Source organism: Dermochelys coriacea, chromosome 10 (assembly GCF_009764565.3).
Source record: "Dermochelys coriacea isolate rDerCor1 chromosome 10, rDerCor1.pri.v4, whole genome shotgun sequence".
NCBI classification, from domain to species: domain Eukaryota; kingdom Metazoa; phylum Chordata; order Testudines; family Dermochelyidae; genus Dermochelys; species Dermochelys coriacea.
The window spans coordinates 20,696,245-20,721,793 of record NC_050077.1 but is presented as its reverse complement, the minus strand read 5'-3'; the positions used below and the strand labels follow the sequence as shown (position 1 = coordinate 20,721,793).

Genomic DNA, 25,549 nt, shown 5'->3' with positions numbered 1-25,549 from the left:
CATATGGAGTCAACCCAGGACGTGAAGGCAACTTGGATCCAGCACAAACGGAAGGGAACCAGAGGTCTTGTAACTCTTCACTGAAGAAGGCCTTTGAATAGCAAGGGATGTTCATGAATGCTTGGATCCTTGTTGACTGAAAATCAGCCAGCTGTAGAAAAGACTGAATCCTTGAGGGGAAATCTACTGTATTACTGTAGACCCAGGTTTCATTTTATATTTTTGTTTTATAAGTAACCATTTCTGTTTCCATTACCCTTATTCACTCTTCCTTAAATCTTAGCCTTTGATAATAAATGTAGATCGCTTTCATTATTATTGTATGTCAGTGTTGTGATATTATAAAGGACCTGATCCTGAGCTGTATCAGTCAAGCTGTGGGTATTCTGGTCCCTTGGGGACTGTAAACCTGGTAATTTCTGTGAGCATCAAGTGACAGGGGCAGGATACTACAGGCGGATGCTTTCAGAAATGCTTGGGGGCTGGGGTATAGCTACTGTGAACCTATAAGGCAAATGAAGGGCTGGCAGAGTTCCTGAGGAGACTGTTTGGGTGGCTAATAGACTTGACTGGATGTCAGTTCCCTGACACCACCACCAGCAAATATTCCTCTTGCTGGATGTGGGGGCAAAAAGGTGATTCATAGTTGTGGGCAGTCCAAGACAGCATCACAATGACCAATAAGTTCATTTACTAAATACCAATATCTTATCTATCCTTTAGAAAGAAACAAGGAAGAAAATATATCCATTCATACTGCAAATTTAGGAGGTAAAAAGCAGCACAGGGATTTACTTCGAGAGGGGATACCAATATATTAGCATCACAAACTAGCTTTCTCTTCAAAACAAAGTATATGCATATATTACATAGTCAAAGCCGCACTATCATAAAATAGCTTATGTAGGAAAGAATATTCAGAATAGCAATTGACATGTATTTGACTAAAGTTTTAAAGTAATAAAACGCCTATTACTGTGAACTGAATTACTTCAAGTTAGGTTATTTTTTCCTGGTTGTCTGTTGATAGGTTTATTTGCTTTTTTATTGTCTTGAACCAAAAACTGAACTGGAAGCTGGGCTTCAGACTGGAGCATAATCAGTGGCTGCCAAAAACAGAAGAGCTGAGATATGATCATCAGTAAGAGTGCTGGAAGTGATAATCTTATTTCATAAATGAAAATTTAACAAAATAATAGTTAAAACTGTTTTCAAGTCTATTTTTGATCTAAAACCCATTGAGATTCATGGAAAGACTCATTGACTTCAAATCGACTTTAAATCAGGCTTTTTAAAAGTATTTTTTCAGCGTGATAACACACATGCCAACCATTTGTCCACTCTATGTTACAAATTAGAGATGGGCCAAGTCTGGAACCCCAAATCAGAATCCCTAAGACGCTCAAGAGATAAGCAGGGCAGATTTGAATCACCATATTTGAACCCACCCCTACAATTTCAGTTCCAGGTGTGGTATTAAACTAATGTTCCCTTGGCCCATCCATAAATCACAAAACAGCACTACATAACCCCACAGCAAGACTTTAAACATAATGAATACAGGCCATTCTAAATACAGTAGTCATAGGTTTTAGTAAGGAAAAGATGGTGCAGTCTTAGGAATATGAGAAATTACTTCAAGACATACCTGAGCAATTTATCCTATGCCTCTCAAATTTATCAGAATATCACCTACACACACATACACAAACCATTATTTTATGTATAAAACAGATATCAGAAACCATCCTATACATTGTATTGTAAATTTTAAGAAATAGCCGAAGTGTTCACAGCAACATTATTATTCACACATACCAATATTTTGTCGGGAACTTTCAGAAAAGATAGTTTTAAATGGTAAACGTTTATCACAGCCTACTTTTCTGCTAACTGAGTCCCAGCATCAGTGATTTTGAAAAAATAACTGGACAAAGAAAAAAAATCTGACCAGAGAGGAGTGTATTAGCAAATGGATGATTAATTACGTGCATTGAATGATGGGACTGGAAGGGACCTCAGGAGGTCATCTAGTCCAGTCCCCTGCACTCAAGGCAGGACTAAGTACTATCTAGACCATCCCTGACAGCTGTTTGTCTAACCTGCTCTTAAAAAATCTCCAATGATGGAGATTCTACAACCTCCCTAAGCAATTTTTCCAGTGCTTAACCATCTTGACAGTTAGGAAGTTTTTCCTAACGTCCAACCTACCTCCCTTGCTGCAATTTAAGCCCATTACTTCTTGCCCTATCCTCAGTGATTAAGAGCAACAATTTTTCTCCCTCCTCCCTGTAACAACCTTTTATGTACTTGTAAACTGTTATGTTCCCTCTCAGTTTAAACAAACCCAATTTTTTAAATCTTCACTCATAGATCATGTTTACTAGACCTTTAATCGTTTTTGTTGCTCGTCTGGACTTTCTCCAATTTGTCCACATCTTTCCTGAAATACGGTGCCCAGAACTGGACACTATACTCCAGTTGAGGCCTAATCAGCGCGGAGTAGGGCAGAAGAATTACTTTTCATGTCTTGCTTACTACACTCCTGCTAATATATCCCCACTGTATTTTCCACTGAATGCATCCGATGAAGTGAGCTGTAGCTCACGAAAGCTTATGCTCAAATAAATTTGTTAGTCTCTAAGGTGCCACAAGTATTCCTTTTCTTTTTGCGGATACAGACTAACACAGCTGCTACTCTGAAACCTAACTTGTCTAAGTAATTTTTAACTTGTTATTTCTCTATTTTAGCCTCTAATTCTACCTCATTTTCACTGGCATTCACTACGTTTGACGTCCAATCACCACCGACCTTCTTGGTGAAACCCGAAGCAAAGACGCCATTAAGTACCTCTGCCATTTCCACATTTTCTGTTATTGTTTTCCTCCCTTCATTAACGGGCCTACCCTGTCCTTGGTCGTCTTCTTTCTTCTAATGTATTTGTAGAATGTTTTCTTTTTACCTTTTATGTCTCTAGCCAATTTGATCACTTGATGATTACCTGTTCCGTTCATTTCCTCTGGGGCACCTGGCTTTGGCCACTGTCAGAAGACAGGTTACAGAGTAGCAGCCAGGATATTGGGCTAGATGAACCTTTGGTCTGACCCAGTATGGCCGTTCTTATGTTTTTATGTTGTTGGATAATCTGTGCCCTGCTGTGTTATTTTCCCAACAGATGCCTAAGTAGTTAAAGTCCCCCATCACCACCAAGTCCTGTGCTTTGGATGATTTTGTTAGTTGTTTAAAAAATCCTCATCCACCTCTTCTTAGTTAGGTGATTACGTGGTCTGTGGTAGACCTCTACCATGACATCACCCTTGTTTTTTACCCCTTTTATCCTTACCCAGAGACTTTCAACAAGTCTGTCTCCTATTTCAATCTCAACATCAGTCCAAGTGTATATATTTTTAATATACAAGGCAACACCTCCTCCTTTTTTTCCCGCCTGTCTTTCCTGAGCAACCTGTACCCTTCTATACCAATATTCCAGTCATGCGTATTATTCAAACAAGTCTCTATGATGCCAACTATGTCATAGCTGTGTTTATTTACTAGCATTTAGAGTTCTTCCTGCTTATTCCCCATACTTTACGCATTAGTATACAGACATTTAAGATGCTGATTTAATTTCCCCCTCCAGTTCCGTTTCGTCTCTCCCTTATCCCTGCTATAACAGCCCATGCGCCCCATAAATGATGACTCAGACTTGAAGAGCAGCTCTGTGTAAGCTTGAAAGATTGTTTTTCTAACCAATAGAAGTTGGTCCAATAAAAGATATTAGCTCACCCACCTTGACCCATGGATACGTTATTTTTAAAAATAATAATTTTGACAGGAAAGAGATACATCAGAGTCCAGCCTGTCAGTAAGAGACACTGAATGTGTAGCTTGGAGAAATTTCACAATGCAGTGAATATTTTGAAACAACTGAACAACAGTATCACTGACTGGATTACCAGCTTGCAGTCTCTCATGCGCCTTTTGTATTATCATAGTTCATAAGATGGCCAGTGTGTCTTGGGCAGAGCTGGCTTTAGGGGCGGGCAACCTGGATATGCCATAGTCAGGGTGGAGCCATGTGCTCTGCGCATGTGTGGGAAGCCAGAAGTGACCAGAGGGATGTGGGTTGGCTGTGGGCTCAGGCAAGATGCAGCCCCCATGTGACAACACAGAGCCCACCTTGAGCCACAGGCCAAGAACCAGGCACCACGAGCCACAGCAGCAGCAAGTGCAGCTGCAGCAGAAGCTGAGGGAGCTGCCGGAGCTTCTGCAGAGCATCTCCTGCCTACCGCCAAGGTAGTGAGTGTCAAGGCAAGTCACTGTCAACTCCAGAGCCGCCACCGCTGCTGGAGCAGGAGCTGGGCAGGGGAAGTTGAGACACTCCACGCTCCAGCACTATGTCAGTGACAGGAAGAGGAGGGGCTGGACGGGGGGCAGGAGAAGGGGACAGACTGGAAGTGAGGTAACCTGGCTCAGTGTCGCTTATGGCAGCACACCAGCTTCACAGCCAAATGATTCTTAAAAAGCTCTCTGGATGTGAGGCAGGGTAGAAGAAGAGTGTAAAAGGAGAAGCAACGGGAGTGGGGCAGTCTAGGCTAATGCAGCCAATCTCAGGGCTTTCCCTTGGAAAGAGCCGGGCTGACACTTGCACCATCACTCCCAGATTTATGACAACAGCATCTGCAGCAATACAAGGGAATCAAATCCCAAATATGCCATACAGAACCAGCCTGAGCAGATGTTGAGCATATCTTACCTACCAGATACCTGGTCTTTCCCTCTTTTAGATTGGCAGATTCATGGGGCCCTCGGTGTGTCAAAGAATTTTGACAGCAGCTAAGATAAAAACTTCAGGAAGCTCCAGATTCTTATTCAGAGGGTGTCAAATTGGTCAGGAAGGAATTCATGTCACTGGTATTAAATGGCACAAAGAGTTGCCTTATTCCTCTGAAGATCTCTTGTGGTGAAAAAACAACAGGCTCTAAAAGTTTTGGTCAGTCCTGGTACAGCAATTTTTACTATCCAAAGACATTGCCACTTGCTGGGCATCTAATAACAGTGAGGTAAAAGCTCGTAAGGTGGGCTTTTGGACAGAAAACATACACGTGGAATGATTAAAGAAACCTGCTCTATAAGGCACCAGGGACCCCATATACCTGTCCTAGGATACATTATAGGCCCCACTACACCCATCCCAGGAGATGCCCTGGCACTCTCCATTCTCCTTGTGCTTATCCCAGAAGATGGACTCCCACTTATTTGTTCTTGCAGATACCAGCCCCCCACCCCGTACATTTTTTAGAGAACCGCAAAAGTAAAAACAGTCTGCCCTAGTACCAGGAGGTACTAGATAAAATTACACTTAATAATATTTCAAACAATTATCTGACAAATAAAAGCCACAAATGGGTTTGCAATTCCACAGCCAAGTGTTGGGAAAGTTATTCATCTATTTTTATATTGGTTTCAAACAAACAATTGCACTGACATTTCATGGCAAGCCTGCATACCATGCAAAGACCTTTGGAGGAGACCACAGCATGATAATTTGCAAACATACTAATTTCAGCTAATGTACTGCTCTCAGTTGTCTACTGAAGGAAAACACATGCTACATTCAAGCATACTATGAAGTAATTGATAATGCATATAAAGTACATTTGTGGCCAGCACACAAGGCACATCAAAATGGTATGGTTTTATACAATATACTGAATGGACACAGAATTTGCATTTTAACTACATTTTCAATCCCTGATTCACACAGGTACCGATTTTTGCTTCTCTCCCATAACACAAAGTCAAATTAAACCAAACAAATGTATTTATCAATATATTGCAAAGTATCAGATTGACTTAGAAAGATATTTATTATTTTTTAGGGAAACAAATAAGGTGGTAACGGCAAGAGTCAATAAACACAATACTTCTTTTCTGGTGATCCAGTAAAAAAGACCACTGAATTCTTACCATGCAATCCTGTTCAAACCCACCTCTTGAAGGTTTGATTAAAGGTTGAAATAACTTAACTCCTTTAAACAAAACAACAAAAACAACCCTCCAATCCCCTCTGCCCCCAGTTAGGCCCAGACACTCTTTACCTTAGACGCTGTAAAGGGGTTCCTAGGCCTTGTTTGAAGAAAGTAGGCACACAATGTGCCGGTCCAATGAAAGAAGGTTCCTAGCCATGAGGAACACCCCTTCCCACATTTATCAAACTTGCACAAACATCAGCCAAAGATATGAAGGAGTGCAGATCCATAACCCCGGAAGTAAAATTTATTCTTTATTACAAAAGTCTGAAATAAAAATGGTAAGCCATCCAAGTAATCCATTATAGGCATATTTTTACATTAATTTGGCCTGATAAATATTACCTTGGTATATTTCTGTGATAACCTTTTCACAAAATTATCTTCACCCTAAAGAGTAAATTATTGGAAATATCATTTTGTGCTTACACTGACAAAAATAACCTTGCCATCAGAATTCCCTCTGTAATCCAATGCGTTTCCTAACTGCAGCATCTGAAAGAATTCCCTATTAAATTGCTGTCTGGAATGCTGAACTGAAGAACTTAATTGAAAAATTCTACTAATTAAAAAATTAGTTATGCAAATAAAATATTCCCTGTATTATTTGTAAAGTTCCATTACTAATGGAAAGCCAGTCAATGAAATTATCATTTATTAGAAAGAACACTATCAGCACAAAGATAGATACTTCTTTGACAAGAACACTGAAAGCTGACAGACAACTCCATTTTCACAAGACTGCACTATTTCATTATTATATGAAAAAATGTAGAGGCCAAGCATACGGAAACTGTTCCAAGACCTAAAGGTATTCTTTTCATGTAATTATTGAATAAGAACATAAAAAACAGCCATACTGGGTCAGACCAGTGGTCCTCCTAGCCCAGTATCCGTCTTTCGACAGTGGCCAATGCCAGGTACTTCACCGGGAATGATCAGAACAGGCAATTGAGTGATCCATCCCATCATCCTCTCCCAGCTTCTGGCAAACAGAGGTTAGGGACACACGAGCATAGTGTTGCATCCCTGACCATCCTGGCTAATAGCCATTGATAGGACCTATCCTCCGTGAACTTATCTAGTTCTTTTTGAACCCTGTAAAAGTTTTAGCTTTCAAAGCACCCCTTCGAAATGAGTTCCATAGGTTAACTATATGTTGTGTGAAGAAGTACTTCCTTTTGTTTGTTTTAAACCTGCTGCATATTAATTTCATTGGGTGGACACCTAGTTCTTGTGTTATGTGAAGGAGTATATAACATTTCCATATTCACTTTCTCCACGTTGTTCAAGATTTTATAGACCTCTGTCATATCACCTCTTAGTAGTATCTTTTCCAAGCTGAAAAGTCCCAGTCTTTTTAATCTCGCCTCGTAAGAAGCTGTTCCATACCCTAATCATTTTTGTTGCCCTTCTCTGTATCTTTTCCAATTCTAATATACCTTTTTTGAGATGAGGCGACCAGACCTGCACACAGTATTCAAGATGTGGGTATACCATGGATTTATATAGAGGCATTTAAGATATTTTCCATCTTATTATCTATCCCTTTCCTAATGGTTCCTAACATTCTGTTAGCTTTTTTGACTGTCACACACTGAGCGTATGTTTCAGAGAACTATCCACAATGACTCCAAGATCTTTTTCTGAACTTAATATAGCTTAAACACCTTGACTAATTTGAAATGAAATTAATGAGAAACTAAAAGTTAAAATTCAGACTGAAACAAGAAAGTAGTTCAAATACAAATATCAGCACAATTCTGAGGCCTCAGGATCCAACTGACAAAGTACTTAATTATGGTAAAAAAAAAAAAAAGGCATGAAAGATGTAAAAATTGACATATGACAGTTAAACCAAAACATTCAACATTTGGTTTAACATCATGTAATTGTAAAATAACCTTCACAGATATTGTCTCAAACGTTTCAAACAAGTTGACTTTGAAAACACAGCCAGATAATGTCAGGAATTTGAAAACCCAAACTTAACCTTTTTTTTTGCCATAGATGTCAAATCTCATAAATATCTAAATATTCATAAATGAACTCTTATTCTCATCTGACGAGTATTTTTATTAGAATAGAGTAATTAAAATATTGGATTTACATGATCAGCATGTGGAAGTTCCGAGTGGAAGAAAGTTATCAAATCTCACATTCTAAGTGTCTGGAAATCAACTCTTTAGGCATGAAAAACAAGTATAATGCAATTTATACTTATATTTAACTTTAGATATTTGAGGGATAGACATGGTAAAGTATTACAAGCCCTCTGAGAAACTCAGAAAAGGAACTCAAAGCTTTTGGGGAAACTGAACTCTAAAACCTGAGGCAGTGTATTTCAACAGGACATTTTTAGGTATAAAAGACATAACTTGCATATGCTACAAAGGCCCAGGAGACATGGATATTCTCCACCACTTTCGGCTCTCCTCCATAAAGAAGTCATTCCACAAACCTTCCATGACTACAGTAATAGAGGGCATTCCAGGGATCAGGGAACTGTGGTCCACAGTTTCTCTGCACAGAGCCTCTCTCCCAGCAATGGGTCTATCCCCTTTATTTCCCATTTCTGACAGGAATAATCTGCATCAGGAAATAGAAGGCCCAATTTTAATTATTGAGTCATTACAGCATCTTTGTAAGAACATTAGGGGCCATCTTGAGCAAATTTTTCTGCATAAGTTAATTTAAATTTGATGAAATGCAAGTTTAAACCATGAATAAAATCAATCATGAATAAGTCCATACAATTGTACAAGTCTGAAACTGCAAGGAAAGCTGAATTTGTTCTCTGTAATTAGACATACTTAAGAGAAGTCACTGAAAAATTAGTGTGTCAGATATTTTTTTTCCAATTTCCATTATGAGTGTTCATCTCTTCATTTTTGGAAATTTCATTACTAGTCTATACCGACAAAAAGAAGACACTGTAAACAATAGTGGTCCCTTATAGATATCAACTCAGCCACAGATCTTGTTTTTGTTTGCACATCCTGAACATCAGTCACAGCTGTTTTTTGTTTTGTTAACTAATCCTTAGCAATGCCAGCTCCGCTAGGATAGCAAATGTTCAGTGACTATTTATTTTGAGGGTAATTGTGATGCAGGCTATTAGGAGTTTACATTTCCCAGTAGGAAATGTAAAGTGGAAAAACTTCTGGAGCAGATGAAATTATTTAAACAAATCCTTCAAAACCAATGCAAATCAAAACACTCATGGTTTATTCCCTTATGTTCAACAAAATGACCTTAACAGCACAAAGCAAATATGTCTTACCGTGCATTTGAACTTGTTTAATTGTTCATGGACTTGCATTATAACTATCTCTAGAGTCATTCTTCCTTTGTATAACAGGACAAGGTAAAATGTGAATCTGGTCCATGTTATATGAGATCTGACTAAACTGAAAGCAAATGTAAGGGGACAAACATTGCTCAATGTTACCCAAACCCTCTGTCCACAACTCAAATATTAGGGGCTTTGGGACTGATCTCAGCTTTTTGCATTAGAAGAAATCATGGTACCAAGAATGATGTTCTTATGTGGCTCTTTCAGACGTGCCATAGAATTTTCAGATCATTTTAATATAATAAACGGTAATAATATGCACTCATGAGATATCATAACAAACTCTCCATAATGGAAAACCATGAAGAAACAACTTCAGATAATTACATTCTATTATATGAACATTTCAGCTCAGCTTCTGTTATACCCCGAATATTTAATATTTCATCAGCAATCAAGGCTCATATTGCTTTAGAGACGTGCAGGATCCTGATCATCTGGTGACAAGTTCATGCGGTGGTCTCTGACCTGATGTGAAATGTTCTACCAGCCCACATTGGTACTGCAAGCGGTGTGCCTATAGTTCTGGATTACCAACAGACCCTTTCCTTCCCCCAGCTCCTGCTCCATAGCACTGCCATAGCAGCATTCAGGATTGTTCCCCTTCTCCTCTTCAACTTGACAATAGAATGGGCCCGTGTAAAAAGTGACAGCAGAGTTGGTACCCTGCACTTGTTGAGGGGAAAAAGCAAAGGGGAGTGTCAGTAACAGCATCTGGATTATTACAGAGTCATGTTCCCACTTTTGGATGTGAATCTATTACACAACATCCTACAATGGGCAGAAAGTTAGGCTGCCTGCATTAGATATGATTTGCAGGTAGGCTTTACAATGGAGCAGTGTGTCTGCAATTCTAAATGCATCCAATGAAATGAGCTGTAGCTCACGAAAGCTTATGCTCAAATAAATTTGTTAGTCTCTAAGGTGCCACAAGTCCTCCTTTCCTTTTGCAATTCTACAGAAGCAGAGGAATTCGGAGAGACTAGGTATTGGCAGCACTGTATGGAAACTTCTTAGTGTCATTGGCCCAATCCTGAACCTCTGGGAGAACAATATAGCAGCTGAGACCAGGTTGTTTTTTTTTAATGTTTATCAAGACATTTCACCTGGATTCTTTACCAAGACATGCACCCTCAGACAGGTTTGGCAACAGAAAAAGGCCAGATAAACCATAAAAAGGGCGTACCATTTGAGAAAGTGGCGACCAAACATAAAAGGATTATTGTAGTTGTCCAAACATGTTTTCGAAGGCTAGTATCCACCTGTTCAAAGAATGAACTATTTTTGTCAATATTCTCCCTACAGCTAGATAAGAGTTGATTATCCAAGAGGTTTGAGTAGGATGGGGATACACGTAGCCTCCCTCAGGTAAATGAAGCACGGTCAAAGATGCAGATTGAAGGTGACTTGGAATGTCTGGGTAGAGGCAGAGGTATACTGCAATGCTTAATTAATATTTTAAGGGATGTATGTGTTTGTATCTTAAAGTTTAACTTCTTTGTCGGTGATTTCATTATTATTGAACCTTATATAACAAACATTATGTCTCAACCCCCCCTTTTTTTTAAATAATAAGCTTAATAGCCTTCCAAGGTGGAGCTCATGAGTAAGGCTAAGATTTTGTCATGGATATTGTTAGTAGAAGTCAGGGACAGGTCATGGACAATAATAAAAAATTCAGGGAAGCCTGTGACTTGTCCCTGACTTCTACTAACAATATCCATGACAAAAATGGGGAGCCTGGGCAGCTGCATGCAGGGACCACCCCATGGGGGTTTGGCACTCCAGGGTTCCCCTCTGCTGGGGGCTCTAAGCTGGGGGGGGGCCCCCTGCTGCCCCAAGCTGGCTGAAGTCAAGGAGGTCTTCGGAAGTCATGGATTCCATGACCTCCATGACTAAATTGAAGCCTTACTCATGAGTATCACAAGCTTTGTCAATATAGTTACATCAGCAGAGCTTGTAACGTCCATCAGTCATTGCAATATTAACATTACATCCATGGAACTCAACAATTTACATCAATGCAGCACTAACAGAATATGCCACAGTTCTGCAACATCAATTAGGAGATGTTAAGAGTCCTCCGGGAAGTTACAAGTTTCATAAGATATGTTATTGGAACTTTTAAGCTCCAGAAAGTCTCAAGAAAGGTAAAAGTGCAGCTGGCACAGGCAACAAAGCTTATAATTTTATGAGGTCTTGAAGTGGAAATTGTAATTTACATGAGGCCTGAAACATGTGGCTCATGACAGTTACAAACTCAGCAAGTAACACTGCCAGCAATTGTAACAATTGTGAACATTGTTTTACTCAGGATGACCCTCAAATAAATTATCGGTGTCTGAGGAGATTCCAAGTACTACAAGCTAGTTCCAAAATTAATAGTGCAATTAAATATCTTTTTAACATGGAAAGTAAACAAACCAATATTGTCCACAATTTTTTCAGATTGAGAACAAGTATATATGATACATTTGAAACTGGTAAAGTGTAACTCTATTTGGTACTAAAGTGTGGATGTTAAGAACACTTTTCCCAAAGGAAAAAAAGTTATTTCTCAAATTTCCAGGGCGAAAAATTATAGCTTCTTCAATCAACTTACAACTTTTGAAATAAACAGTTCAAAGCATTAGAAATATCAGACTGTTTCTTTAAAGAATTAAAGGGAGACACCAAAATTCAGGCTAAGAATGGAAATTGTCTTTCACCTTGAACTATTAAGTCACTGCTCATTATCTACATAATAAAATTCCAGGATTGTTCAACCTGTGTGTCACTCTGAAGCCGAGCTGTCGGTGGAGTAATTGTGAAGAAATGGAAACAGCTATGTGGTTTAGAACTCGTTTTGTTCAGGTTATTCACAAGGTTGAATCATTACTGGGATTTGCAGTCTGTTACCATCCAAAATTTTAACTTCTCAGCCATTTTGACTTTATGAATTAGAGCTGTGCAACAGCAAGGTCTGTATCTATGTCATGCCAAGAGTCCCAGACCATTGTGTTATCAGAGATAACTCAACCAGTTACCAGCCTGACTCTACAGCTAATTTGAACGCAACCTCTTAATTGTTTGTATGAGATGGTGGATTACTTGGACCAACTGCCACAGCTGTCTGACAGCATGAGCTTTCAGCTACTATCTCCATAAAAAATTTCTGAAGTGTAACAGATTCTTACCTCAATTAGTTTCTTCATAGGAGTTTGCTAGTTCCTCATGGTTTTCTATTTGCTTTTGTTCAGGTATGGTAAATTCCCCATCAATATTCCAAAGGTTGGCAGAACTAAACAAAACAAAAAATACAAGAGTAGCCTACAAAGAAAATAAATGTAGAAGCTCTTAAATCTCTTAAACAATTTTTCAAAAATGAACAGCTTTTCAACATCCTTGAAAATAAGTATCCTAATATGGTTGCAAATTGTATGTGAGTAATATCAACAATAAACTAAATACTGGAAAAAGTAATTTCAATGCCAAGGGTGCTTTCTTATAAGGTTTAAGAACTTCCCATAACTTAACAGCAAACATAAAAACTGAAACTGATTAGCTATTTGTGTGCATGGTTCTCTAATTTATACATGCAGTCAATATAATTTACACCTAAGTTATCTGAAAATTTAACTCTTACCTCTTTAAATTTAACTCTTAATATCCCTGCCTATTTCTTTTAACACATTTAAATTTTTTTTATGTTATCTGTATGATTTCCAGACTACAATTCCCATTTGTTCTGTGATTCACTTACTACGATTAGATTATTTGTTCTTCACTAAAGGGGAAGCTGACCTTCAATATTTTTACACAACATATTGATGGGGACAAACCTCAAGAATATTTAGTAAGAATCAAATAAGTAATAACCATTATTAAGACGTTAGTCATTTTGTGTGCATGTTCACAATAACTGTGTTCTAAAATTAGATACACAATTTTATTAAATTTAAAAGCCTGACCCAAAAATATATAACTACTCCCTAGCTTGAAGTTTGCATAGTTTCAAAGATAGTTGATTACATTTCCTTAGTCAAGATACTGTAATTTTGAAAAAACAAAGAACTGTTATTCAAATGAGTAAAAGTACACCGAAACTCCAATACCTTGACTAAATTACATTCAACAATCTCAGAATACAATTCCATTTCCCTACAAGTCAATCAAAATTTGCTGAATAACTATGATGGAGTCATGAAGGAGAGTCCAATGTTGCCCGATCTTTAGATTACATATTAATTATATTATTAAGACCCCAGTATCACTTTGAGGGTTGACAGGTTCCTTGCCCCAAGATCAGGCCCAGTATTATTCAAATTATTATATAGCTGGGAACCCCAATGTGCACACTCAAGCTATAGGAACTCTTTTTATATTTACAAATATCGTTTATAATACATTTAGCACAGTTGCAAACACCCCAACTCAGTAAGGTAGATAGAGATACTACAGAATGTACATCTGCACATCGATATACTCACACCATCTCCTGTAGAACAACCTGAAATGTTAGCCATCATCTGCCTTCCTCACCCTTACCTTCCCCATCATCACTAGTGGCCATCATTCTGGCACCTCCGGAGGACTACATCTCTCTCCTTCTGCCCCTGGGCTGGGATACCACTTTTATATACATTACACTGACACTGCAATGTTCAGTGCATATTCAGTGGGGGTTTTTCCCACTTTTCCTTATTTGTATTTCCTCACCTTACTAATGTTGAGTGTATTTTTCCTATAGGTTTAGTACATCAGTGATCTCAACTTATCATTTATATCCGTTACCACGGCTCTTTCATGGTTAGATATCACATTTGTTATTTCTGTCCTAACTGGTTACTTTGGCCTTCTCCAAAATTCCAAGTTGTGGTGTACCTGTTAAGTTTAAAAGGGTATGAACTTAGGAAAGCCCCTATGCCAACCTGCTTTAACACAACCTATCTGTTAAAGGTTGCAGCTATATGGACCTTATGCTTTAGCTCATCACATCCATCTAGGTGAAAGGTTCCAAACATATGTATGCTAACTTTTGCCTTTGCTCAACATACAGGATGTGACCTGCAGGTCCTTTGTGTTACAGCCAAAATATACTGTAATATAATCTATAACCTATTATAATGGTTGGAAACAGAAAATGATCATATATGTAATAAAATACAGTTCTTAAATGGTAATTTGTCAAACTGTATGCTACTAATATACCTGTGGTACTGAAAATGTGATCGGCAGCCAATAATCTGCTGTGAAATGATGCATAACTGCCACCACTAACGCCACCAAAGCTGATAACATTATGATTTATATAGACATCTGTTCTCAGTTTAGAGGCAATTTTTATCCTACATTTATAACTACACAACAGGAAGATATTGTTCAAATATAAAAATGGTTAAAGGAAAAAAATTGGCAGAATGCAATCCTGATCTTCAATCAAAGTCCAAAGTTTCAAACATATTATGCTAAAAATTAGAAATAATTATTTTAAGGTACAGAAAGACTACTTTTTAAACATGTATTTTTAAATAATTTTTTAAAAATTAGATTATTTATGTTTAGAATATTTTGAGGTTTGCTTTTAAGGTCCTGTTGTCTTCAGATCCATCTAAATTTACCATTCTTTTTCTAAATTTGTCTAAATAGTTTGAAAGACATGCAACGAGCTGTTTTTATTCATATGTGCAGTACAGCAGAAATTAAGTTTTATGGATTAACTATTTAGACAAACCTAACACTCTAGAGAATGAATAGCATCTGCTTAGGCTCGGAAGGATCAGATATTTATGATAACTGTCGGTAATCAACAATTTCACTGTATACACAAACCAATGAAAAATATTTTCATTGATAATTGAAATTTACAGAAAGGTAAAGTAAGAATAATGCTGCTGGAGAATTTAGAGTTTGATTTAGGATATTCATTTTGAATATTTTGACATGTAACATTGGCAATCTGTATTTTAATAGTTATAAAGCTTTAACATTTTGAATGTCAATGTCTACTGTCATTAAATAATGAAAGTCAAATGGAGTTTACAAAAAGTCACAAACACACACTTGTGAAAGACCCAAAGCAGAAGATCTCTAGCTTCAATCTGCCACAAAGTTACGGGCAACCCTAAACCACATTCACACAAACCATGGCAGAAACGGATACTTGATGCACAAATGGAATATAAAAGCTCTCCAGTGTGCGACTGTGGTCAACTAAAACAGACCACAGAACTATAACAACTCAATGCCTGATTCACAAATATGAAGGAGGCATTGCAGCAATACACTCTACTACTGCTGATGCAATTATCTGGCTTAACCACCTAAATGTAAAATTATAGTTGTTGTTCTACATGTATGTCAGTCATACGAAGAAGATAAAATAATTATTGCCTGAAATCCCTATTGTCTGATCCCCTCAGAATTTCCCACAAGTGTAAAAACATAAGTCAATATAAATTCCCCCACCCCCAAAATATTTAAAATCCACAATTTTGCAAAGTGTGGAGTTTTTACATAGATAGACATAGAAAAAATGTTTTAAAATAAACATCAATGTGGTCTGTCAAAATTCTAAAAAATAAAAATTGAACTCTATCAAGCCTACATACGACTAAGTTAATTATTTTTAAGATGAGTCCTTAATTCCTATTTGGACAATGATAGAGTAGATATAGCAAGATACTGTAATTTTACATCCTGAATTGCTTTTATAAGTTTGGATTACTCTCTTTTCCTACAGTCAATCCTTTGAAAGAGTTCAATGTATGTCTATAATCTAAGACATCAAACTCAGGGACACAAAAAGACTGAGCATAAATTACAGCAGAATACACTTTGTCAGGGTACTGTCCAGCTTAAGGGATTGCCAGTGCATTACAGAGCCTTTCATTTGTAGGGCTCTTATTTAATTCCCAAGTCAAACTGCAGTGACCAAAAGCAGTCTAATGGCCTATGTGAAATGAATGAGTGGTGGAGAGTGAACTTCCATTTAACCCTCAGATACGGACCTGCTAGGTCAAAACTGATTGACTAGGGCCCTACCAAATTCCAGGAGAAACGCATCATGGACCATGAAATCTGATCTTTCATGTGCTTTTAACCCTAACTATACAGATTTCACAGGATAGACCAGCATTTCTCAAATTGGAAGTCCTGACCCAAAAAGGAATTGCAGGGGTGTGACAAGATTATTTTAGGGGGAGTGCAGTATTGCCACCCATCTAGGCTGCCTTCAGAGCTGGGCTACCGGATATAGGCAGCTCTTGGCCAGGCACCCAGCTCTGAAGGCAGCATCTCACCAGCAGCAATGCAGAAATAAAGGTGGCAATACCATACTTCTGCACTATTGCCTGCAGAGCTGGGTGGTCGGAGAGTGGAGACTGTTGACTGAGGGCCCACCTCTGCAGGCAGCAGCGCAGAAGTAAGGGTGGCAATACCATACCATGCTCTGAAGGCAGAGCCGCTGCCAGCAGCTATGCAGAAGTAAGGATAGCAGTACCATAACCCACCACAACTCCTTTTTTGGGTTAGGACCCCTACAATTACAATTACAAATTCAGATTTAAATAGCTGAAATCATGAAATTTACAATTTTTTAAAATCCTATGGCCATGAAATTGGCCCAAAATGGACCGTGAATTTGGTAGGGCCCTAATGATGAACACTGACAGGATTCTATGGGAAGTTTCTACTTCCACTACCAGGACTTCTTTGGCAGCAGATGTGAATTACATACAAATAGTAAACTCAGAATACAATATTTTATCCCCAGTTACAGGACAGCTAATGTGCTTTGCTGTTGCTAGCATGCAGGATGAAATCCTGATTTTTCCCACTTTGTGTCATCTTCATTGCAGAACTGAACATTTTTATCCAATTCCAGGTACTCGGTTTCAATTCATTCAATTCCCAAGTTTTCACGGCTCACTTCAATTCAGCAAAGTTCTAATATTTCACCATACTGGTGGATGATCCTGTTTTTGCCATGTATTGCTTAAAGAGACAGCAGGATATCCATGAAGAAGGACGACAGAAAGAGCAAGAGATTGTGAGAGATGCGAGCCTGGACATAGAGTGAGCGCTAGGAATGGAGAGTTAGCTTTGAGAGTTATTTTCAAAAGGCTGCAAATTTATTTTCTAGACAACGATCACAACTTTGAATACACTACTCTGTTTGGACCAGTTCCTTCTACTTTGTTAACTTTTTCTAGGTTAAGTTTTCTCTCTTAAATGGTTGCAAATTATCTACATGTATAAGAGATTCATAAATACATCTTAGAATAAATGCATTATTATAAAATCCGAACTGTCATACCCTTCACAATCACATTTTCACTTGCTCACTTGGCTTGCAACTGCAGCTTCTTAGAAACAGAAGTTTTGCTAAATGAAAAGCAGCTTGACAGTGAAAATTACTTCTGGCTTATACAAAATTCAGAGAACTGTCAATTTTTGGTCCTACTGCAAAACCAATTAAAAAAAATCTATTGTGGGGTAGGGGGCATATTTTGTGTGTCAATACTTCTTTATCAAATTTTCTTAGTTTAAAAGTAATAAGCTGGAAGGGTTTTTTTTTATTCTTGCAAACTTAATTTGGTATCTGAAAGTCAAGTTATGTTCCTTCATTTTCATGCATCACCTTTATCAGTACCAGATTCAACAGAAACACTGGTGCCAAACTCAGAGTTGATGGTCTAGGGTGTCTAACCTTCCCGCGGGTACTAGGGAGCAGTCTGAGAGACCTGCTTCATCCTGTGTCAACAACTCCGTGTCAATCCACACTCTTTCTGGAGGAGAAGAGTCTCCACAAGACCTGAAGTTCTCTTGATTGGTTCTTATGTGATCTTTTCCTCGGTGCACTCAATGGGGGCAGCTCTTCTCTGTCTCTTTGGAGAGGGCATCGGCTCCAGGGTGTAAATGGAAGCACTCTCAGAACTGAGGGAGACCTCTGATCCGACATAGGCCTGGAGGCCGAAACTGGTTGCATGGTCTGTTTGAGCAGCTGCTTTAGGCAAAGGTCTCTAGCCACCTGACTCGGTTCCGATTTACAAATCAAATGATTTACAAATCAAATGTCATTCTTCAACGTGGGCCTTGCCCAAGTACAAGCAGCACCGAATGTGGGGAACGCTATTGGGGATCACTCCCCTTCATGGCAGACAACACTGAGGTTTCACCAAGGAAATACTCAACTAAATCTAACCAATACTAAAAGTACCAACTAAATTGTACAACTAGAAAAAAGTCACTACAAGATAGAAACACATCGTGAGGTTAAGAAATACATAGAGTTCCAACTTCAGCTATACTTAGTCAGAAGGAATTGAGGAGGGGACGAGGCAGTGCTGCCTCATATAGCCAGAGGAAGGACTATGAGAAAGAGGCCCATGCTCCACTCTCTGCTGGTACTACAAGGCAAAATTCTCCAGCTCTGGCACCCTGGGCACACGCTCACACACACACACACACACACACACACACAAAGTGGAATGCACGGTTTGCAGCTACTTGAAGAAAAAACTATCTGAATCTCAAGCAAGAGAAAAAAAAAATTGGTAGGGAAGGGTTGCAGACCAGTTTGGATGAAGAAGCATCTCAACAGATATTAAGAGAAAGCAGAAAGCCTACAAAGAACGGAAGAAGGAATGGATCAGCAAGGAAAGCTACCTCTTGGAGGTCAGAAAGCGTGGGAGAAAAGTGCCAAAAGCCAAGCAGAGTTAGACCTTACAAATGAAATTAAAACCAATGGTAAAAGGTTATTTACCAACATAAATAAAAAGACACCAAAGAAAGAAGAAGTGGAACCGATAAGCACTGAGGATAGGGGTGGAAATTAAAGATAATCTAGATATGCCCAACACTTAAACAAATACTTTGCCTCAGTTTTTAATGAGGGTAATGAGAAGCTTGGGTGCAATAGCAGGGTAGCTAATGAGAGCAAGGATATGGAAGAAGAAATATCACATCAGAGGTGCAAACCAAAAGCAAACATCTTAATGGGACCAAATGCGGGGTTGGCTGATACTCTCCATCCAAAAATATTAAAGGAACTGATATACGGAATTGCGAGTCAAAATAGCAAGGATTTTTTAATGAATCCATAAATTCAGGGGTCATACCCTATGGCTGAGAGACTGCAATACAGTGCCTATAATTAAGAAGGGGGGGAAAAGTGATCTGGGAAACTAAAGGCCCTTTACTTTGACCTCAGTTACATGAAGAGTCTTAGAACAAATTTGAAAGTGAAAGTAGTTAAGAACATAGAGGTTAAAACAGTAAGTGGGATAACATACAACATGGTTTTACAAAAGGTAGACCAACTGATCTTTTTCTTTGAGAAAATAACAAAATTTTCTAAACAAAGGAAATGGAGTAGATCTAATCTACCGGGATTTCAGTAAAGCTTTGTTACAGTTCTACATGGGAAATTATTAGTTACATTGGAGAAGGTGGGGATCCACTTGAGAGTTGAAAGGTGGGCAAAGAAGAGGTTAAATGGGAGCATACGAATGCTGAAAAGTGACTTGTCAGGCTGGAGGGAGGGTATTAGTGGAGTTCCTCAAGGACTGATCTTATTTAATATTTCATTGATGACGTTGGCATAAAAAGCAGGAGTGTGCTAATAAAATCTATGAATGACACAAAGTTGGAAGGGGCAGAGGGAGACTACAATTCAGAGAAGTACCAGAATATCATACAAGAAGATGTGGATGAAGTGGAAAACTAGAGTAATAGAAATGGAATGAAATTTAATTGTGCAAAGTCAGGCACTAAGGAACTAACAAAAATATTTTTACTATAGGTGATGTATCAGGTGAAGCAACAGAGGACGAGAAAGACGTGGGTGAATTGGTTTATCACAGGATGACTATGAGCCACCGATGTGATGCAGCTGTGAAAAGGGCTATTGCAATCCTAGGATGCATCAGGCGAGGAATTTCCAGTAGAGATAAGGAAGTGTTATTACCATTATATAAGGCACAGTGAGACGTCATAAGGAATATCGTGTGAAATTCTGGTCTCCAGTGTTTAAGAAACATTAATTCAAATTAGAACAGGTGCAGAGAAGGGCTACTCAGATGATCAGAAGAATGGAGAATCTACCTTAGGAGAGGAGACTTAAAGATCTTGGCTTGTTTAGTTTAACCAAATGAAGGTTGAACGGAGATATGATTGCTGTCTATAATACAAGAGAGGGATAAACACCAGAAAGGGAGGGGAGTACTTAACTTAAAGGCACTTTTGGCACAAAAACAAATGCACATAAACTGTCCATTAACAAGTTTAGCCTTGAAATTAGACAAAGGTTTCTAACCCTCAGACTAGTGAAGTTCTGCAACAGTCTTCCAATGTGAGTGGTGGGTGAAAAAAAATTAACTTGTTTAAGATTGAGTTTGATAAATTTATGGAGGGGATGGTTTGATGAGATTGCCTATAATAGCATGTGGCTCACTCATGACTGCTATTACCAAATATCTCCAACAGCTGGAGAAGGGACACTTAAGGAGAAGGGTGCCCAGTTATCACAGAGAATTCTTTCCCAGGTTTCTGGCTGGTGGGTTTTTTCCACATACTCAGCATCTAACTGCCATATTTGGGGTTGGGAATGACATGTCCCCCATGTCAGATTGGCAGAGACCCTCTCTGGATTTCGCCTTCCTCTGCAATGTGGGGCATGGGTCACTTGCTGTTTCAACTAGAGTAAATGGTGGACTCTCTGTAACTTGAAGTCTTTAAATCAAGACTTTAGACTTCAGTAACTCAACCAGAGGTTAAGGGTCTATTACAGCAGTGGGTGGGTGAGGTTCTATGGTGTGCAATGTGCAGAAAATCAGATTAAAGGATTATGATGTTCCTTTTTGGCCTTAAAGTCTATGAGTAACTTTCTCAGAACAAACAGAAACTATAAGAGATTCAAGAATTGGAGAGTGTGATACTGCACCCTATATTCTTCATAGTAATATTATTATATGATTATAGCATAATTATGATGTATTTTATGCAAGACGAGTTGTGTAAGGTGTCATTGGAAAGTTATTATTTGATAAATATGATTATCCTATTTGTATGCGTATATCATTTTTGTATCTGAAGTTATAAATGAAGACTATGTTCCACCTGGATAACGTTCACTAGACAAGATGCTTTCAGTCTAGATAGCTGGTTGGGAAGGGTCTGTTAAGGGCAATGAGACATTATGGAAAACAACAGGCCTTAGGAGAAGTTTATCCTCCACCTGGTGAGCCTTCCTGAGAACACTCCAGACAGCCTGTAAGTAATGACTCTACAAAGATATGTGACCAGGCCACATGATTCTGGACTCCATCTTGGGATGTCAGTATTTTTCCACAAACCAATCTGGGAACCAAGTTTTGAAACAATGGTTCCCGCCATATGTAAAAGCTATATAAGGCAAGGAGTGACATCAAATGTTGTTCTTCACTCCTAACAGAAGACGACTCCTGGAAACACCTGAGGAACAAAGACTGAACTAGGGGAAGTGTTTGACCCAGGCTAAAGGGATGCCTGGCCTATGTATGAAAGACCTGGGGATTGCAAGCTGTAAAGCAAGTGCAGCTTGTCCCTTAAGAATCTGCAACCCGCTTCTATCATCTGTCAGGGTGAGGGACTGTTAATTCAAATCCTATCTTTCTAGTATGTTAAGCTCAGTTTGCATTTTTGTTTATTTACTAGGTAATCTCCTTTGATCTGTTTGTTGTCACTTATAATCAATTAAAATCTACCTTTTGTAGTTATGAAACTTGTTTTTGCTTTATCTAAACCAGTGAGTTGGAGTGACGTGTTTGGGGAATCACAGCTCGAGGGGCAAAGGCTGTTGCATATTCCTCTCCACATTGAGTTGGGGAGCCTGAACTCTATGAGCTTACAGCTGTGCAGTTCCCTGTGCAGCGCAAGACAGTATAATTTTGGGTTTATGATCCAGAGGGGGATGTGTGCCTGGGGAGCTGAAAGTTACCTTGGGTTTGGTCTTTCTACTGTTGGTTAGTACAGACGCTAGTCAGGGAGCCTTCATGCAACTGCAGCTGGGTGTGTATGCTGTGTTTATGCTGGTAGAAGTGTATGAACGGGAGCATGTCTGCAGCTTGTCACAGCAGCACAGTGAGAGAGGAAGCCCAGGCTGCTCAGTCAGGGGGCTCAATGGTACCCCAGTTCCAGATGGCATCCCCGGTGGGACCCATCACAGGGAGAAAGGGAGAATTCTGAGAAAATGTGAAAAAAATAAAATGTAACAAAATGATGAATTATCAGAAGTCAGTGAGCAACTACAGACTTCCTACGAGACAATAAAGGAACTAGTGACAGAAGAGAGAAATATGCTGCGAACAGAATGACTTCATATAAAAATTAAGGGTGGATCAAGAAGATCACAAGCATGGCAGAACGCACAACATTTTCTAACGGACCAAAAAAAAATCAAAAATTGCTGGAAATGAGGTCACACAAAAACTTGATTTAAAAAAAAAAAAAAAAAAAAAAAGGAGATGGCCTGCATCCAGGAATTTTAAGGAAGGACTGCTTTTCCTTGCTCAAGAGGCACCCTGTACTTAATGACAAGGCAATGAACAACACAGAAAAGAGAACAAGCAGCAGAAAAATAATATATAGCCAACTATAATAGATATGGAAAACACTGTTGTAGGCTAACAAGCAATTCATATATATTTTTCTGTGAAACAAGACGCCACAGCAAAAAAACAAGAAAAAAGTTTCACCTAAATGAAATGAAATTGATCACATGCCACAGAATCCATCAGATCAATATTTGCCAGCAGATCAAGGATGTTAGGCAGGATGCTAACAAGCATACAAAAAATGAAAAGAGACAAAGCAAAGAAGATCAAACTAGCTGCTTTTCAGACCTGAATGTATTCTCTGATCAAAACACGTCAATCAGATATAGTAAATAAGAGCATTAAAGGCTTCAAGTGAAACCAGAGTAGTAATGAACTCAGACTCTTCTGAGCTTCCCTTCCTAACTACGATGGTATAAACAGGTAGGGTTTCTAGTTTGCTTTGAACAGGATCTAAACACACTAGTCCAAACAGGCTCCCTTCCTGGGATTTCTTTTTACTGGTAACCCAAAGAAGAAACATCCCACGCAAAATGTAAACCTCAATCTTAGCTTTTACTAGGGTTTCTCTACAAAGACCTCTCTGTACTAGACCTCAGCTGCCAGTATCCAAAGCACAGCTCCTTTCTCCCTTACTTCCATGGTGGAGTTAATGAGCTGCACAAGCTACAGCTAGTCAGCAGAAATCATCAGCTGGCATCTCCCTGCAAGATTAGATGCGGACCATGGGGTGGGTCCAAGAAAGAATCCAGCCACCTGTAACAGAAGCATGATGAAGTTTTGTATATCTCGGTACAGCTTATGTTGAGAATGATAAATACACCAAGGCAAAAGAAAAGAAAAGAAAAAAAGAAAAGAAAGGCTGTCAGAAGCAGCAAATGGAAACCTCCTCCCTGTTGCTAAAAGAGTAACTTGTAATGTACTGGCTTGAGTGTATATGCACCTCCATCCTCCACCTGAAGGAAAGCGACAGTACTGCCTTGGGAAACATCTTGGTTATCAATTAGCTGAAGGCCTTTTAAAAAGCAGGGGAGGGGTATATGAACTCCACTGGCAGTTATTTTTATTTGAGAGGATAAAATTTCTTACTCACACTGCAGACAGTATATGCGGTTACCTGATATCTTTGTGGTTGGTTTTGTCGTATGTACTATTTTTGATCATGACTTGCTACAAACTACAATGTTTATTGATGGGGACAAAAACTCAGAGTGGAAATAAAAAAAATCCAATAATCATATTTTTAAACTCAGATCAATTTAGTTAAGTAGTGTAAGTCTCTCTGTGAATGTTTATGTTCAACCAATGGAGAAAATGGCTTGAGGGAAGGAATTTACTTTTTTAAAATGGTGCTAAAGTTGATCTGATGAACAATTAGACAGCTGGCTGAGGCAGCTGGTCTACCAATAGTGTAGGTAGGGCATTTGTATAATTTGTAGAACCAGCCAGTACTGTGCTGAAGTGCTGCATGGCTGTGTTCCCACAGCACTCAGCTGAGCGTTGCATTTTACATTACTTTTCCAGATTTTAGCTAAGAGAAATAAACAATCAGAGTCACTTTGGAATTATCTACAATATGACACTTCAGTTTCTGTTAGAAATATATTAATTCAAACTGATATAGGGACTGTCTTCATTTTATGACTTTACCATAATGTGTACATTGTTAGAACTTAGCCAATAACAAATATCCATGTTAAAACACTGCCAGCAAATAGTTAAGGTTGCGAAATACAACTCCAAAGGTGGTGTACCATTACATAAATCATTTAATGACAGGTTTCAGAGTAGCAGCCGTGTTAGTCTGTATTCGCAAAAAGAAAAGGAGTACTTGTGGCACCTTAGAGACTAACAAATTTATCTGAGCATAAGCTTTTATGAGCTACAGCTCACTTCATCGGATACATTCGGTGGAAAATACATAATTCGGTGCTCCCACTGTATTTTCCACCGAATGCATCCAATGAAGTGAGCTGTAGCTCACGAAAGCTTATGCTCAAATAAATTTGTTAGTCTCTAAGGTGCCACAAGTACTCCTTTTCTTTTTATAAATCATTTAAAACAACCCAAATATTATAAACTATGAAATTCACACAATAACAGTAATTTTTGTAATCTGTTTTGTAATCCAACTGGACATCAACTTTCATACCAATTCATATATGTACACCAACAAACAATTTAACACCAAAACCCAAACAACTTTAACTTTTTCCCGTTACGAAATAGCTACCAAGCATATAATGATCCTATCTATCCACTCATCAACTTATACTCAGAATTGAGGATCAAAATCTTATTCATAAAAGCTTCTATAAAGGACTAGGCAGAAGATTGAACTAACTTACAGGCCCCAAACTTTTCAAATTGTTTCATCCAATTAGAAGTTAGAAAAAAAAAATCATGGTGAAAGTCTAGATATGGCCTTAACTGTGGAATTCCAAGTGATGTCTCCATAATAATAAACTTAGCTCTTTATAGTGTAAATACCTTACCTGTTAAAGTTTCTAAATGTAAAAATTCAGTAACCTTTACACTCTTACTAAAGAAATGTACACAAGAGGAATGAAGACTATTTTTATTTCAT

The 25,549-nt window shown here is 38.5% G+C and overlaps 1 protein-coding gene across 1 annotated transcript in view; it reads right to left on the bottom strand.

The window, feature by feature from the left end:
• SNX29 (sorting nexin 29) overlaps positions 1–25,549 on the bottom strand; it is a 477,394-nt gene that overhangs the window by 264,186 nt on the left and 187,659 nt on the right. The window contains 2 exon segments of the mRNA XM_043494140.1: positions 12,565–12,577; positions 12,579–12,668. Coding sequence (XP_043350075.1) covers positions 12,565–12,577; positions 12,579–12,668 — 103 coding nt within the window.